The sequence below is a fragment of the Scyliorhinus canicula genome, chromosome 20 (assembly GCF_902713615.1).
Source record: "Scyliorhinus canicula chromosome 20, sScyCan1.1, whole genome shotgun sequence".
NCBI classification, from domain to species: Eukaryota; Metazoa; Chordata; class Chondrichthyes; order Carcharhiniformes; family Scyliorhinidae; genus Scyliorhinus; species Scyliorhinus canicula.
Window position 1 is genome coordinate 25,111,322 of NC_052165.1, and position 16,058 is coordinate 25,127,379.

Consider the following 16,058-nt stretch of genomic DNA (forward strand, 5'->3'; position numbering starts at 1 on the left):
CTAATCGCTTCACGTTCCAGTGAAAAAGCCCACAGAGCTTCTGGGCATGTGGCTTCATCATGCCCGACTCGGTAATGCGATGAGGCTGTTTAATCTTGCAAGAGGCCTCTCGCGAGATTTGAGATGCTCGGGAAGCCTTGCGAGATCCAACAAGATCATGTGAGACATCACGATCTGGATTTCACCCACACTAGGTGAGATCCAGATCAGCATATGTAAATGAGCCGAATGCATGCGCCGGATTCTCCTGAGGCCCGGGAACTAACAGCCTTTCCAGCGAGGCCTGGACGCACCGCCATTTAATTTTGGTCCACACACCTGGTGGGGGGGGTTACCAAGTCACTGGAGATCACTGGGTGGTCACGGATAAGGCAGGGTGGCACCCTGGCTCTCCCTCCGGCGTCCGACCACCTTGGTACTGCCCATCTGGCAGGGGCACTCCCAGGGTGCCTGGGTGACAGTGTTGGGGTGCCCTAGTGCCAGGGTGGCACTGTCAAGGGTCAGGGCTTGAGGGGGGCCATGCGCATGAAATGGGGGATGAGGGAGGTATAAAGAGTGTGGGGGTGAAGGCAGGTATGAAAGGCTCTCATAATGGTTGGGGGGGTGAATGTTGGGGGTACTGAAAGGGACCTGCTGAGAGGGGTGGGGAGGCCTGAAAAGTGGGGGGCCCTCAGCGATCTCCTAGCAGGAAATCCTCACTTAGCGGGTGTCTGGGTTATGTCCATGTGTGCATTGCTCATGGGTGGGGACCATCAAGGTCACTTGGAGATCGGGGCACCCTTTAAAAATGGCGGCTCAATCTGTGAGGAGCCGGTCTCTGCGAGTTCAGCTCCCCATTGCTGAAAATGTTTTAAAGTGTGGGCTAGACCGGGGAGAAACTCCCCAAGGCCCCCAAAAAATGAGTATGTATGGGCAAATACTGGTGTGTATCGCATCCAAAAAGCCGTTGAGAAACTCCCTGCCTGGGCAGCATGGTGACGGAGTGGTTAGCACTGCTGCCTCACGGCGCCAAGGTCCCAGGGTCGATCCCGGCTCTGGGTCACTGGCCTTGTGCAGTTTGCACATTCTCCCCACAACCCAAAGATTGGCCACGCTAAATTGCCCCTGAATTGGAAAAAATGAATTGGGTACTCTAAATGTATTTTTAAAAAAGAGAAACACCCGCCATTCTCGCCCAAAATGATACTTAGAAATGTTTTTGGTTAAATTGTGTCCCCTGTCAGCAAGTGCAAGTAAAAGTATAATTGACAGCCTGCTGTTTGTTAAGCACTGCCTAAGTAATCTGGGCAACTATGATGAAGTTTTTCTTCAAGTGGACTTTATCCCAGTAAATCCAAAATTCATTGTTTTATGAAGTGTAAGATAGCGTTGGAGATGCATAGCTGTTTTCATAAAGTTCCGCACATTTCTGTCCCGTATCTGCTCATTGTGTTTGCCTGTTCAGTTCCAGCTGCAGTCACAGATCTAAAGTTGCAAGACAACAGCATTGAGATTCTGTCATTCAACTGGACCAAAGCAGAGGGAGAATGTGACTCTTACGAAATATTCCTCTACAACTCAGATAAGACACTTCACGACAGGAAATCTGGCATCCAGAACCTTGAAGAATGCTCCTTCCAGAACCTGACGCCAGGCAAAATGTATAAGCTTGTGATAGTCACTCACAGTGGGGGCTTAACTAATGAATCCTCTGTTTTTGGAAGGACAGGTAAAGCAGTATCATCAATTTGATCATTTCTGCCAGTTTATTTCATTCTGAACTTTTGTTAATGTTCTGCCTTTTTCATTATCATTGAAAATAACCAATAATTAATTTCCTCCGCCACCAACTCAAGGTAGTCCAGTCGAGTCCCATTCTCTACTGATGGTGTCAACGCATTGTCGAATACAGTTTGTTCGGTGCCAAATACCTGCTGGTATCTTGTTTTGGACAGTGAGCTAATTCGGCTGTTGAGGGGCAGGCTTGTTAACTACACTACAGAGGGAATCACAACTTGCGTAAACACAGCCCTTACACAAACAAGCACTTTGCAGCAGGGATCATTTGACAACAATCAGGAATAGGGTCTCCGGCTAGCTTCCGCTCCGTGGTATTATTAAGTGACGTTCTCAGTTATCAGTGAGGATGATTTCCTTTATGTAAATATATTTCTAAAAAAATGCAGTTACACTTTTGCTACACGTAAAACACAGAACATCTTCTGTCTAACAATTTATTATGCTGGAACACTTGTCATAGAATACCATTGCAGGTTGGTGACATGGTGGCACAGTGGTTAACATTGCTGCCTCATGGTGCTGAGGACCCGGGTTCGATTCCGGCCCCGGGTCACTGTCCGTGGGGAGTTTGCACATTCTCCTCGTGCTTGCTCATCCCCACGACCCAAAGATGTGCAGGCTAGGTGGATTTACCATGCTAAATTGCTCCTTAATTGGAAAAAAGAAAGAATTAGGTACTCTAAATTTGTATTTAAAAAAAGAATACCATTGCAGGGACAGATGTCAAACTAAATAGCAGACTCCAGGGGCGGGATTCTCCCCTATCCGGCGGGGAGGGTGTCCCGGCGGGATGAAGTGGCGTGAACCACTCTGGTGTCGGGCCGCCCCAAAGCTGCGGATTCCTCCGCACCTTTAGGGGCCAAGCCCGCACCTTTCGGGGCTAGGCCTGCCCCCGAAGTGGTTAGTGCCCCGCCGGCTGGCGTGGAAGGCCTTTGGCGCCACGCCAGCGGAGGCCGAAGAGACTCCGCCAGTCGGCGGGAGTCCGCGCATGCGCGGGAGCATCAGCGGCTGCCGACGTCATCCCCGTGCATGTGCAGGGGGGTTTCTCCGACGCGTCGACCATGACGAAGGCTGACGGGCGTGCGTAGGAAATGAGTGCCCCCATGGCACAAGCCCGCCCGTGGATCGGTGGGCCCCGATCGTGGGCCAGGCCACCGTAGGGGAGCCCCCCCAGGGCCAGATCGCCTCGTGCCCCTCCCCCAGGACCCCGGAGCCCGCCCGCGCCGCCAGGTCCCGCCAGTAAGGGACCTGGTTCAATTCACGCCAGCGGGACCGGCATAAATGCAGCAGGACTTCGGCCCATTGCGGGCCGGAGAATCGCCGGGGGGGGCCCGCCGACCGGTGCAGCGCGATTCTCGCCCCCGCCAAATCTCCGGTGCTGGAGAATTCGGCGGCCGGTGGGGGAGGGATTCATGCCCCCCCCCGCCGATTCTCCGACCACTTTGTAAGGTGAAGGGTTTATTAGAGTTCATATTGATAGGACTATATTTCATCAAAAAGAATTATATTGCTTAAATCACCAAAGTAATTTGACAAACTCTGTATATTCAATGTCTCTATCAGTCTTAGATTTATATGGGATGCTAATTTATAGCTCAACTATTTCTGCCATTAGAACAATATGAATCTTTTTATAAATGGTAGGCCGCTGAGTTGTACTGTGTACCTGAATTATCTGAAAATTCTATGATTCTATCTCCCCTTCGCTCCAAACATGGAGTATTTTTTGTTATCTGTACGTCATTTTCTTTTTGTCTTTATTTACTACTTTTTCTCTTTCTCTTTATCACTACCAGAGGGACAGTGCCCAAAACTGAAAGCAATACTGCAGGTAGGGTCTGACCAAGGCTCTGTACAACTGAAGCATAAATTGCAAAGTGTTGTAATTTAGACCCCTTGAAAGCCAACATCTATAGAACCAAAGAATAGAATTCCTACAGTGCAGAAGGAGATCATTCAGCCCATTGAATCTGCACCAATCCTCTGAAAGAGCACCGCACCCAGGCCCAATCCCCCACTCCATTCCCACAACCCCACCTAACATTTGGACACTAAGAGACAATTTAACATGGCCAATCTACCTAACCTGCACATCTTTGGAATGTGGGGGGAAACCAGAGCACCCAGGGAGAACATGCAAACTCCACACAAGGTCGGAATCGAACCAGGTCCCTGGCACGATGAGGCAGCAATGCTAACCACTGTGCTACCATGCCGTTCAGCCCTTTTAAATTAGCTTTCAGTGATTTACCAGAACACCCAAATCTCATTGCTATCAAAACAGTTCCTCGTCTCTTACCATGAAGAAAATACTTTGATTTGTCTCTCTTGGTCATGAGGTGGGTGGCCTCACACTTTGAACTCCATCTGCCAGTTTTTCCCACTCACTCAATCTGTTCAAATCCGTTGGTCCTGTTTCAATCCATACCATTTACTGGGCCTCCCAAATTGCAAAGCTGAATCGCAATTCTCAATTCCTTCATCAAAGTCATTGATATTTGTAGAAATAGCTTTAGAAATCTTTGTTTATATTCTCCTCTTTTATTAACTCATCCAAGTTTAATTCTATTTGTTCAGTTCCAGCTAAAGTTACTCGTCTGCAATGGGTGAACATTAACCAAACTGACAGCTTGTTATTCACATGGACTCTGGCTGTGGGAGAGTTTGATTCCTACAACATGTCACTTTATAATCCAAATGGCACTGTGCAAAGCAATAAATTTGGAAAGAAAGACTTGAAGGAATGCTACTTTCTGGGCTTGATCCCTGGTAGGATTTATCATATGGTGATAGTAACACAAAGTGGAGAGTTGAGCAATAAAGCTGCTGCAGAGGGAAGAACAGGTAAATACCGATTGATGTTTTCACTTTTAATGCATTTCAAATATCTATAGCCAGTGTATTTCTCATAAATGGTAGCTCAGAAAGTATCATGAATAAACAGTGCAGTCTGTGATTACACTTCGCTACATGGGAGCATGTATTAACCCAAATGGGAAAGAAGCCAGAGGCGATTATATCTCAGTTGGCAGAATCTAATTTCCACTGGAAAGTCAGGCATGTGTAAACAGCCCGTTGATTCACTATCAACAACAAAGCAGGTTAAAATTACCTCCAATATCTCCTGTCATGTCAGTATAAATGGGTGGGACCCAATACAGCTACAATTCAAAGTGTGAACATTCTTAAAAAAGAAAGGTAATTGTTCATGCTTGCTTCTTGCAAGGCACTTGTTTCTTTGCAAAGCAATTAATATGTAACTGGCACCTGGACATTTACAGCAACAAGGCTCTGTAGCCTTCAAATTAGAGGTCAGATTGAGCATAACTCCAGTTTAGACATTTGGGTGTTGCACGGTTAGAATGCTCCTGTCAGTATAAACGTAGTATCACTTGATCGCTCTTTTGGAACAGTAAGCTCTGCTCTTCCTCCTATATAATCTCAAAGTGCTTAATCTGGCTATCCAACCAAAGCTTTGAGGGGATTCAAATTCAGTGCAAGAAATCAAAAGAAAATCTTACGAATACTGATTTAATTTGCATCCTAAGGATTTGCTGTCCATTTCTTTACTTTGGGGGTCAATTCTTTTTCAGGCATTGATTTGAATTAAATCCCATCATCTTTGTTTTTGGCCCAGCACAATTGTTCAAAACTAACTTGTTTGTCAAAAGTCGCATCCTAAAGAGTTGAAAGCTTTGAGAGTTGAATCCAAGTAAACCGCCATCATTAATGGGACGAGTTTCAAAGTGACATTGCATTAAGGAAACAACCTCAGTTTGAGTGCAGTTCGGGACATCTGCAAATTTGGAACATGTACAAAAACAAACATCTGTCATCATTTAAAATTTGAAAGAAAAGTTTTTTTGTAAATTGGGAGCCCAGAAACAGATGTTACAGCCTCAGGTAGAGGGATGTTTTTGAACTCTAATCACAGCTTTATAAGGAGAAAATTGGCCCATTGGCTGGAAAATGGGTAAAAAGTTATTGCATTCAGAAAGTAAATTAACAAGGAAGAATGAATCCATTGCAAAACATGAACAGTACACTGTGGCGATAAATTATAACTCGGATTCTGGCATAATGATGTATTTAATGACTTTGTGAGGCATAACCTTTACTTTTGGGCATCAAAAATGTCTGCAATGTCTCATACCCAGAATCTGCAGGATCATTGGTATTCATTACCATGATGAGCTTTGACATGCTACTGCACAGACAGAAATTAAACTTAATGAAGGTTAAAGAATTTTTTACAACATCAGCTCTAGATGAATTGTCCCTTAACTTATGTGATCCATGTTGCTGAAGATTTGCTGCACCCAACCCCATGCCCTAAGCCTGCAAACATCAACTCAGCATAGTCTGGGCTAGTGGCTGCAGCCAGGACCGTGCCAGCTCTTACCCCATTGGACGATGCCTGCGGATTTTCGGGACTGTTACATAAATGCTAGCGGTTGTTTAGGCACACAACAAATCCTTCTTGTAGCTTGAGAAGAAATCATAAACAAAATGACCCCGAATAAGTTAGAGATAAGCGTATTAATTAAAATTTACATATAAGTATTCTCAATGAACTTTGTAATCAGTAGGCTTGTCAATCATTTGGTTAATATTTTAGTCCAACTCTTACCGGTATTCTTTAATTCTCTTAAAGCACCGAAACCTCCAGGGTCAGTATCCTTTGCTGATGTTACAAATACTTCATTGGTCATCACATGGCTGGGTCCTCCAGATTGGACCGATTATGATGACTTTGAGCTGCAGTGGACCCCAAAAGATTCTACAGTTGTTGTTTTTAACCCGTACAACACTGTAAAATCAAAAGGACGGATCATACAGAAGCTCCATCCCGGGCGTCCCTACACTTTCAGTGTGCGGACTGTCAGTGGGAACTCGCTGAAATCTTTTAGTGAACCTGTTCAAGCTCATATAAGGACACGTAAGTGAAAGCACAACATAATTTTAATCACTGTTCAGAATAAGATTTGTCCAGTTGCATGGCTATTATTTTAACTTGGAGAAGAATGTCTATCAAAAATACAACTGTGATAATGCCCTGGAATCGATTAATGAGTAAGGACACTATGGGCTCCTATAGTATGCAGACCAGAATAGTCCTAACTTTAATCCTTGTTTTGTACCAAATTAGTTAGTTTCAGCCTGTCCAGCACTCAGGAGGCGGTGGTGTAGTGGCATTGTCACTGGACTAGTAAACCAGAAACCCAGGATAATGTTCTGGAGACCGGGTTCGAATACTGCCACTGCGGATGGTGAAATTTGAATTTATAAAAATCTGGAATTAAAAGTCTAAAGATGGCCATTGCTGATTTTTGAAAAAACTCACCTGGTTCACTAATGTCCTTTAGGGAAAGAAATCTGCCATCCTTACCTGGTCTGGCCTACATGCACCCCAGACACAGAGCAATGTGGTTAACGTTTAACTGCCGCCTCAAAGACAATTAGGGATGGGCAATAAATGCTGGTTCAGTCAGCGAAGCCCACGTCCCATGAGCAAATAAAAAAAGCATTGGTTAGCGCCCCTGAGTTGAAAAGGATAACCATTCCTGATCCCACTCCCTTGAATATCAGTTGAGGATGGGATCAGCTTGGTATAACACCTCAGTGTAGAAGTTCACTTAATACTGAGTAACAGGGTTAAGAGGTTATATGTCCTATTCCTGTTTCTGTGCTCCAATGCACTGTTCGATGCATTTTTCTTCCAGTATGATGATCAGAGTATAATTATTTAATTAAAAAACTTTTTGAATCATTCTTTTTTCTTCGCTGGTTGATGAATTGTTGGATTATTGCCGTATAAAGAGGTTTAGGCTAAATCTTCCCAGAAATAGGGTTTGTTGAATTATTGAAAGCCGGCTTAAAGATTTATGTATTGGTTCTCCAAATCAAGTAATCTCAAAATACTCAGCTGAGCCTGAATTGAGACAGCAGTTAAACCCTCTTACTGCCGACCTAAATATGTCACCGAATCTACGGTATTAAATGGGTTATGACATTAATGCATTTTTAAAAGAACACACACAAAAGAACAGAACAAAAGGAAATATATCGAGATGTCAGACAAAGATTCAGAAACAAGGAATCAAGCGTGTTGTAAATATCTTCGTAAATAAATGAAAATTAATTCATATTCATGTAAAACCAATTGAGCTTTTTAACAGGTACGGTTATAATGTACCTGCATTTATACAGTGCTTTCAAAATAGCAAAGCATAAGAGGAATTGGAAGGTGTATACAATGCATAATCATTGAGGTGGGTTCTGAGGGACCTTTTAAGAAGAATGGTACATTGGGCGAGAGCGATTTCGGAAGACAATTCCAGAGTTTTGGGCCATGATTGTTTTTTAAAAATAAATTTAGAGTACCCAATTCATTTTTATTCAAATTAAGGGCAATTTAGCGTGGTCAATCCACCTAGCCTGCACATCTTTGGGTTGTGGGGGCGAAACCCACACAAACACAGGGAGAATGTGCAAACTCCAGGCGGACAGTAACCCAGAGCCGGGATCGAACCTGGGATCTCGGTGCCATGAGGCAGCAGTGCTACTCACTGCGCCACTGTGCTGCCTTCTAGGAGCCTTAGAGCAAGATAAATTGTGGGCATGAAAACGTTCGCCAAATTTAAACTTATATGAAGAACAAGCTAGAAGACCATTGGAGATGTTAATCCCCTGAATTCCTGAGATTTTCAGTTGCATTTAAGTGCCAGATCAAGATGGCAGGTTATGACAAGGCAGCCTTTATACAAAGTATTTATTTACTTGCTTTAAAATCGAACCTAATGTCGATTCTTTTGTCTTTTGGTATTGCAATTGTTTTTACAATTATTTGTAACATTACAGGACCTGACAAAATTCAGCATATCCGGTGTCGACCCCAGAGTTCCACTGCAGTCTCCTGCTCCTGGACACACCCTGACTCAGACTATGATGGCTATGATGTTAAATGCTACCATTTGGACAAAAAAGAATTGGTGTACTCACGAAGAATTGAAAAAGAATTAGTTCAATACATCATCAAGGAACTAGAGCCGGACAAGAAATATTTAGTGGCTATAAAAGTTATCTCTGATAAAATGACCAGTGATGCCGTTGAGGACAGTGTTATTACCATGATTGATAGTAAGTATTCCCAATCATATAGTCTGATCTTTTGTGAAACTGTTTATTTTGTTTGAAACATTCTAAGGGCAAAGTTTGTTACAGTCCAGTTAGTGACGAGTAACTTGAAATTCCATTCACCCACTAGGAGAATATAGCCACAAGATTCCACAGTTTTTTAACAAACAAAATAAAATTTACTGTATTAATTCAGAAAAGTAAAACCATCTACATTTGGGTATAAAACCATTTTATACTCTAATGTTCAGAATTAACAGGCAAAATGTGATTGAATGCATCACACAGCACATTAAATGGCAGCCCGAGACAAGGTAGATCCCATGGATTTCTCAGCAACTCACTCAGACATCAGTGACCACTGTGAGTCACAAAATAATGTAATAATAATAATTTTAATTGTCACAAGTAGGCTTATATTAACACTGCAATGAAGTTACTGTGAAAAGCCCCTGGTCACCACATTCCGGCGCCTGTTAGGGTGCACGGAGGGAGAATTCAGAATGTCCAAATTACCTAACAGCAGTCTTTCTGGACTTGTGGGAGGAAACCGGAGCACCCAGAGGAAACCCACGCAGACATGGGGAGAACGTGCAGACTCCGCACAGTGACCCAAGCCGGGAATCGAACACGGATCCCTGGCACTTTGAAGCAACAGTGCTAACCACGGTGCTACTGTGTCGCCCAGGTGCATATAAATTCCACAGAATGGGAATGGGGCCACAAAGCTTCTATTTGGGCCCTACCCGATTTTATATCCCTCCTGCCTATTTTCCGACATGGATGGAGACATGAAAATTCAAACACCACCTGCCCCACATGTGGCAGATCAACATCTCAGAACCCATTGAACTCATGGAACCAAATCATCCTTCATCCCAATGGGGCACTCTAGAAGCAGAACTTGATGTATGTAGAACAGATTGAACATTTGAGGCGATTTCCAATTTTATGAAAGGGTGCAATGGATAAGAGACCGTTTGCTATCAAGCAGCTCTGAATGTTAGAATAGCTCTATTAAATTGTTCGAAATTTATTGTTAATGCCCACTTCAAAGATATTCCAAGGTCGGCCCATTGTGGACACTGGGTGTGGCTTATGAAGGTTGCATGGGGGTGCATTGGGAGTATGGGGAGCATGGATGTAGGGAGGGGGTGTTGTGGAATGGAGGTGATATGGGTGTGAGTGGGAGTGAGGGGTGAGTGCCTGGATTTCATCATTAAAACTGGGCTGATGTCCCAGTAAATGGAGACAGGCATTTCCAGCCTCTGGACTTAACAACTGCCCACCTCCATTGTCACCTGAGGCCTGCAACTAAAGGCCTGACTCCAACCCACCCCCACCTCCCAGGCATGGCAATGTGATGGATGGTGGCTCTTCAGGGACTGCCAGGTCAGGAATCTTCCTGACTCTGTAGTACAAAGGGTTAATGTTAAATATATATAATATATATAGGGGGCGATTTTGCACTCATACTTGTCATCAGAGAGAACAAAGACATGGACACAAAATCTCACGAGAGTCGGGAAATGTGTTCCTCGCCAGCGAAATCGCGATTCCTAATTTTCCTCACCGGCGATGGGTGGGAACCTCATTTAAATACATTTTAGTGGATTTACATGTTATTAAAGGACCTCCATGCCATTCACTTTTCTCCTTACTGAGTATTCAAAGCTCGCCAATATGATGTCACATCAGCAAGGTTTAGAACAGCTGTAGGAAGACAGGAAACAGCCAGGGGCCCCTGCCATGGTCATTAAATTGGGTGGTCGGGGTAGAGGGTCACCGCTGGGCACTCTTCTTGCACAGGTTGCCTTGCCAGTTTGGCAGTGCCAACCTGTGCTGGGGAAATGTCAAGGGAGCCCTCTGGGGAATCCAATTGGGGATGTGCGGGCGGGGGTTGGTGGGGGAGGTCGTAATGTGTGATGGGGGTGGGGGAGAAAGACTCCGAGATCTTTGAAGGGGGGACTTTGCAGTGACGGGGTAACAGCGGTGATACTGGTTATGTTGGGGATGAGGATCCCCCAATAACTGTGCAACGGGGAGGGGAGAGACCCCGATAATTGTGCAGTTGGGTATGGGAGGGGTGCAGTGGGTGGGAACCACTGATAATTCTGACCTTTACATATGCACCCTGATTTCTACGGAGCTGACCTTGCTAGCTCTATCAGGCCCCACCCTGCGAGACTGACTGCGTAAACCATGCCCCCTGATTACCTTCGGTCAGAGCGCCAGAAAGTCTGGTCTGAAAACTCAGCAGTGCATCTGGATGAATACATGCTGGTTTTCAGCCACTCTGACAAATCATGGTAAAACTCCGCCTGTATAGTCGACACCATCAGTGACAGCAGATTACATGACAACAGAGCATAGAGAGAGAGAGTTCTATGTAGAGCCTTATGCTGTGTATACCTTGCAAATAGTTAGAATATTGTTCAATAAAATATATAGCTTGTTAATAACATCGCCTCAAGCCTTATCTGCAAGTCCAGACCTAAACCAAAAATACCAATAACAGACACTCAACCTTCCCACCTCCTCCATGAAAATCCAGCTCTAGATTATCTGGTCTGCTATTTGTGTTACAGGACCCTGTACTTCAACTCTTACATTGCGTCATTCCCTTAGAAAGTAAACCGCAGACCTGAAAAATTATTTCCTCCTCTGAGCACAATGCTGCCTTCTCTTTCTCAACAGGCGACACCATGATTTGTCAGCCATTTTAAAAAATATTATCAAATTAATCTTTAATTATTGTCCAATTTAGAATACCTAATTTTGGTTGAAGTTCTACACTGAGGGACTAGTGACATCTCCAGACAACGGCATAATTGAGTTTGATGAAAAAAGACCTCACATGTCGTTGAATAAATGTGATGACGTCTCTCAAGGATACTTTTCAATTACTTTCATTTAAAACTAAATATTGCGGTGCATTCACTGTGATTTGTGAGAAGTTCAAGTGGAGCTTTTCAATTGTATAGTTATTCTTTCATTTAACATACCTGGCTGCAATGTGCTTAATATCTCTAATAATTTAATGAGCAAAACCTGACAAAGTAGCTCGGCAACATAGTTGATCAGTATTATTCAGTGCAAATATAAATTTTACAGCAAAAGTTAACTAAATGCGTTTTTCCTGTAGGCCCACCTGCTCCACCTTCACATATCCGTGTGGACGAGAAAGCTGTTGTCATTACCAAATCCACCATACATTTCAATTTTAATTGCAGTTGGTTCAGTGATGTCAATGGAGCCATAAAGTACTTCACTGTCATAGTGTGTGAAGCGGAAGGTAAATATTATTTCACATGATTTGTGTCATTAACTAACACTGGTGAACATTTACGTAACTCCGAGAAAGGCTTGAGCCAATTGTAAAAACGCACACTCTTGATTAGGACGATGGTTCACAAGGAGCAGAAATCAGGAAATCACCAGATTATTTTATATCCAGACTCTGGGGAGTGTCGGCTGTATAGTATGTGAACTGTGCTTACAGCACAGGGCAGGACTGATGTAACAGGCCTGGTCTTTTCCTGCAAGTTAATGTATCCTGCCTATTAACCATGACTGTAGAACAAAAGGTTTCAGATTAAGTTTGGCAGGGAGGGAAGAAATCAACATAATTATGGAATCGCAATTGCATTTGAATGTTAAATTTGGGTAATGATGCTGCATGTATTCTAACAACAATAACAGTTAATGTTTAGTCAGCACCTTTATTGTAACAAAACCCAAGGCTCCTTAGGCTGCATCTTCCAAACCCACAACCACTACCATCTCGAAAGACAAGGGCAGCAGATGCATGAGAACATCACCACCTGGAAGTTCACCAGGAAGTTACCATCCTGATTTGGAAATATATCGCTGTTCCTTCACCGTCACTGGGTCAAAATCCTGGAACTCCCTCCTTGACAGCATTGTGGGTGTACCTGTACCTCAGGGACTGCAGCGGTTCAAGAAGGCAGTTCAATTCCACATTCCCGAGGGAAATTAGGGATGGCCAATAAATACTGTCCTAGCCGGCAACGCTTAACATCCCTTGGATGAATAAAAATAAACGTCACAGATATTATAAAACAAAAATGACATAGAGCCATATAAGGAGGCATCATGGCAGATGGCCAGAAGGCTTAGTCAAAGATGTAGGTTTTAGGGAGTGTCATAAAGGAGGAAAGTGAGGTGGATAGATGGGTTTAGGATGGGAATTTCAGAGATTTGAACCTAGGCAACTAAAGATATGGCATCAATGGTGGGGCAATTAAAACGGGATGCTCAAGAGGGCAGAATTAGAGCAGCCCAAATATCTCAGAGTGTTGTGGGGCTGGAGAGTTAGAGAAGGGGCAGACAAAGGACGGATTTGAAAACAAGGGTAAGAGTTTTAAGAATGAGACGTTGTTTGACTGGAAGCCAGCATAGACCAGTGAGCACAGGTTGATTGCTTCAAGTCAAAAGACAAGCAGTCGAGTTTTGCATGACTTCAAGTTTATGGAGGGAAGAGTATGGGAGACCAGCAAGAATTGCATTAGAATAGTCATGTCTGAAAGTAACAAAGGCACGGGTGATAGTTTCAGCAGCAGAAACATGCTGACGCAAGGGTGAGAATTGGCATAATTACGGAAATGTAAGTCAGCAGTCTTACTGAGCGAAGATATGTGCTTGAAAGTTTACCTCATGGTCCAATATGATATTGAGGTTGAGCACAGTCTAGTCCAGTCGCAGATGGCTGCCAGGATGGAGATTGGAACCTCTGGTGAAGAAGCTGAGCTTTTGGTGGAGACCGGACACATGACTTGAGTCTACCCAGTATATAATCAAAGAGAGATTATTTTGAATTTAGATTATTTTGAATTCGGTATATTTCCAACCATGATCTATTCAAAGCCATCAAAATCCCTAGCAACATAGTTCAGCTACCATCATGACTTCCCCCATCACACAACCTTGCCCCCCTCAACTCACCCTGGAAACACATTTCACCAAACTTGAAAAGATTATGCATGAACTGCCGCAATTAGAAAATTAGTTAAACTTGAGCCAAACAATAATACAATCTAATTGGTTTTAATTTACGGGTATCTATTTTCACTTTGGTTCTATTCTTGCCCAAACTGTCATTCTTGCTCTGCTAACTTTCTCCTTGATAAAAGTCAGGAGCAATTTAAAACAATGGCATATTTCCTTTACACCGTCGCACAAAGTGAAGATCTGCTCCAGAGAATCACACAAACTTTTGATTTCTTATTGTGATTATCTAAAATTCTCCGCCTTTGCTCCAGCAGAAACAATCTAGTACCTTCTCACAATTTTCATGCTCTTTGAAACCATTATCAAGTCCCCCCTTTGGCTTCTCGGCCCTGACTTCCTCGCGAAGGAAATAATGTAAACACGAAAGTTCTTAGCATGGTGGTTAGCATAAATGCTTCACAGCTCCAGGGTCCCAGGTTCGATTCCCGGCTGGGTCACTGTCTGTGTGGAGTCTCTATCCATCTCATACCATTTTTTCCTTCTGGTTATGAAAACCCTGCCTGGTAACTAGTGAATCTTTTGAACGTTGTGAAATCTTCGAAGCTTGTTCGATCAAAAAAGCTGAAAGGATTATTTTCTAATGTTGTTTTTGTAGCCTTGATGACAACTTAAATCAAATTCAATTTACCAATGCCTTTCCATCTTCCCAGTTATTCAATGCAAATGGAGAGCTGCAGACATACAACACTAATGACACTAAAGCTGAAAATACAGATTTACTTTTGAGAATTGGGTTAGCGATAATAGTATAACATAGAACATAGAACATAGAACATAGAACGATACAGCGCAGTACAGGCCCTTCGGCCCTCGATGTTGCACCGACATGGAAAAAAAAACTAAAGGCCATCTAACCTACACTATGCCCTTATCATCCATATGCTTATCCAATAAATTTTTAAATGCCCTCAATGTTGGCGAGTTCACTACTGTTGCAGGTAGGGCATTCCACGGCCTCACCACTCTTTGCGTAAAAAACCCACCTCTGACCTCTGTCCTATATCTATTACCCCTCAATTTAGGCTATGTCCCCTCGTGCTAGCCACCTCCATCCGCGGGAGAAGGCTCTCGCTGTCCACCCTATCTAACCCTCTGATCATTTTGTATGCCTCTATTAAGTCACCTCTTAACCTTCTTCTCTCTAACGAAAACAACCTCAAGTCCATCAGCCTTTCCTCATAAGATTTTCCCTCCATACCAGGCAACATCCTGGTAAATCTCCTCTGCACCCGTTCCAAAGCTTCCACGTCCTTCCTATAATGAGGCGACCAGAACTGTACGCAATACTCCAAATGCGGCCGTACCAGAGTTTGGTACAGCTGCATCATGACCTCATGGCTCCGGAACTCAATCCCTCTACCAATAAAGGCCAACACACCATAGGCCTTCTTCACAACCCTATCAACCTGGGTGGCAACTTTCAGGGATCTATGTACATGGACACCGAGATCCCTCTGCTCATCCACACTAGCAAGAATTTTACCATTAGCCAAATATTCCGCATTCCTGTTATTCTTTCCAAAGTGAATCACCTCACACTTCTCCACATTAAACTCCATTTGCCACCTCTCAGCCCAGCTCTGCAGCTTATCTATGTCCCTCTGTAACCTGCAACATCCTTCCGCACTGTCTACAACTCCACCGACTTTAGTGTCGTCTGCAAATTTACTCACCCATCCTTCTGCGCCCTCCTCTAGGTCATTTATAAAAATGACAAACAGCAACGGCCCCAGAACAGATCCTTGTGGTACGCCACTCGTAACTGAACTCCATTCTGAACATTTCCCATCAACTACCACTCTCTGTCTTCTTTCAACTAGCCAATTTCTGATCCACATCTCTAAATCACCCTCAATCCCCAGCCTCCGTATTTTCTCCAATAGCCGACCGTGGGGAACCTTATCAAACGCTTTACTGAAATCCATATACACCACATCAACTGCTCTACCCTCGTCTACCTGTTCAGTCACCTTCTCAAAGAACTCGATAAGGTTTGTGAGGCATGACCTACCCTTCACAAAACCATGCTGACTATCCCTAATCATATTATTCCTATCTAGATGATTATAATCGTATCTTTTATAATCCTCTCCAAGACTTTACCCACCACA

The 16,058-nt window shown here is 43.7% G+C and overlaps 1 protein-coding gene across 4 annotated transcripts in view; it reads left to right on the plus strand.

Annotated features, from left to right (window-relative positions):
* The window catches only part of ptprb (protein tyrosine phosphatase receptor type b), a 135,841-nt gene that overhangs the window by 96,183 nt on the left and 23,600 nt on the right, over positions 1-16,058 (plus strand). For all 4 annotated transcript variants that reach the window (XM_038780471.1, XM_038780472.1, XM_038780473.1 and 1 more), the window contains 5 exons: positions 1,445-1,708; positions 4,357-4,623; positions 6,434-6,718; positions 8,641-8,919; positions 12,062-12,211. In XM_038780471.1, coding sequence (XP_038636399.1) covers positions 1,445-1,708; positions 4,357-4,623; positions 6,434-6,718; positions 8,641-8,919; positions 12,062-12,211 — 1,245 coding nt within the window. The remainder of the gene's footprint in view (positions 1-1,444; positions 1,709-4,356; positions 4,624-6,433; positions 6,719-8,640; positions 8,920-12,061; positions 12,212-16,058) is intronic.